At 36.6% G+C, this 1987-nt stretch overlaps 1 protein-coding gene across 1 annotated transcript; it reads left to right on the top strand.

The window, feature by feature from the left end:
- The first annotated feature begins 406 nt into the window (after nt 1-406).
- On the top strand, nt 407-1438 carry LOC132304554 (VQ motif-containing protein 31-like). The gene has a single exon (XM_059802297.1). It carries the CDS (start codon nt 661-663, stop codon nt 1213-1215), a length of 555 nt encoding a protein of 184 aa, XP_059658280.1. The 5' UTR covers nt 407-660; the 3' UTR covers nt 1216-1438.
- Nucleotides 1439-1987: the final 549 nt, after the last annotated feature.

Raw genomic sequence — 1987 nt, 5'->3', positions numbered from 1 at the left:
ATTCCCTTTTTTTTTTTTTTTTTTTTTTTGTTTGGCGATTTAAAATGTTATTGATATAAGGAATAAAACTGAAGAGAAAAGAATAAAATGAGAGAGATAAGAAAATGTTAAAAGATAATTTTTTCTTAAAATTTTATAACAATCTCACAAATAAACGTACAAAATTGTGACCAATAAAAAATGCAACTATGAAAGGATAGTTATGAGCACAAATGCAATTAGCACTCTTCATTTTTTTTTTTTTTTTTAATTTGAAGACAATTCTATTTGCAATTTTCTTGGAATATCGCCAATTAAGCACATCAGAAGATTCTGCTTGGCTTTGGCTTCGGCTTCGGCTTTGGTTTTGTCCAGGTTCACCACCAGATCTGACTTGGTTGCATCAAAGTTCCCTTTACCTCAAAGTCACAGCAACAATACCTCTAGAAAATCACTCTTTAAATACTAACAAACTTCTCAGTTCTGACTCATCAGAGTACAAAATCATCCCAAAAAAACACGCTGCTCTCTCTAGTTTATGGCCGCTTCTCTATGGTACCAGTTGTTGCTTCATTGAATTTGCTTCACTAATAGGCTCACGATTCCCTCTCTCTAGAAAAAAAAAAAAAAAAAAAAAAAAATGGTCTAAGAAAGGCAGCTCTCTGTCTCTGTCTCTCTCAAATGGAAAAACACTCAAACAGTACTATGATTGCCCCTTCATCTCCAGCTCCAACAACCTTCGTTCAAGCGGACACTACAACCTTCAGAGAACTCGTCCAGAAGCTTACCGGTGCATCCGGTGACTCTGCGGACAAACTTCCGGTGACCCTTCCGGCAAGGCTCTCCTCCAAGCCCTCCAATTCCGTTGATGCCACCGGCATTCGCCGTTCACCGTTCAAGCTCCAGGACCGAAGGCCGTCCATGAGGAAGTTGGAGATCAAACTCGGCCTAACCTCGCTCCGTAACTCACCACCACCGAGTCACCACTCGCCACGCCAGACTCACCTGGTCGCGTCCCCGATTCAGAGCCCGGTAACCCCACTGGGCTGCGACACGGTATTCTCCGCCCGAGTCGGGGCAGAGTCGCCGTCGTCGCCGGCTGTGTTGGAGGAGGAGAAGGCAATTGCCGAGAAGGGGTTTTACTTGCATCCGTCGCCGTTGAGCACTCCCATGAAATCGGAGCCGCCGGAGCTGTTGACTTTGTTTCCGTTGACTTCTCCAAGACAGCAGCAGTAGGTACTCTCGTGAATCGAATCGGTACGATTTTGGGTTAAAACTTTAAACTTTGGGTCGTGATGATGTACGGTTATGGCGATTTATATGTTTCGTTAATGAGTAAATTTCATTTGTGTAGAGAGTCTAGAGGGAGAGAAGATATTAATGGAGGACACATTAGTCGTGATTCTTACTCTCTGATGAATGTATAGTTGATTTCTTTCAAGTTGCAATTCTTTCATTTCTTCCTAAAGAATAATAATAATATATAATCATAGTAATATATAATAACTCTTTCATTCACAAATATATATTTACAAAAACAAAATTACAACTCTATATATATATGAATGTTGATATATCCTATGTATATGTATATATGCACAATTCTTTATAGAATTTTGTGGGCTCTTTGTATATTTATCTATGCCAGTATGGTACTTGAATATTTTAGTTATGAACTTATGATTGACTAAGATGAGAGACGATGAATTATCTTACTAATAGATACAAAATTTTAGTTTTGATTTATATATATTTTCCATTAAAATATCCTTTTAAATATATATGGAGAGATATCATATAATTATTGGCCCCATACTATGCACTAAATGTATCTCGATGGCACACATTAATTAAGATATATATATATATATATATATATATATATATATATATATATATATATATATATATATCTTAGTTTATTTTATTTTTCCTTTTTTTTTGCTATTCAGCTAACATATATTCAGTGATTTTAGGTATGACTAAGGTAGAATTTATTGTATGTGTG

The sequence above is a fragment of the Cornus florida genome, unplaced genomic scaffold, assembly GCF_030987335.1.
Source record: "Cornus florida cultivar Cherokee Brave unplaced genomic scaffold, ASM3098733v1 CherokeeBrave_3.0.0_Hap2_Chr04, whole genome shotgun sequence".
NCBI classification, from domain to species: Eukaryota; Viridiplantae; Streptophyta; class Magnoliopsida; order Cornales; family Cornaceae; genus Cornus; species Cornus florida.
The sequence above is the reverse complement of the archived record's forward strand: the minus strand, read 5'-3'. Positions and strand labels throughout refer to the sequence as shown.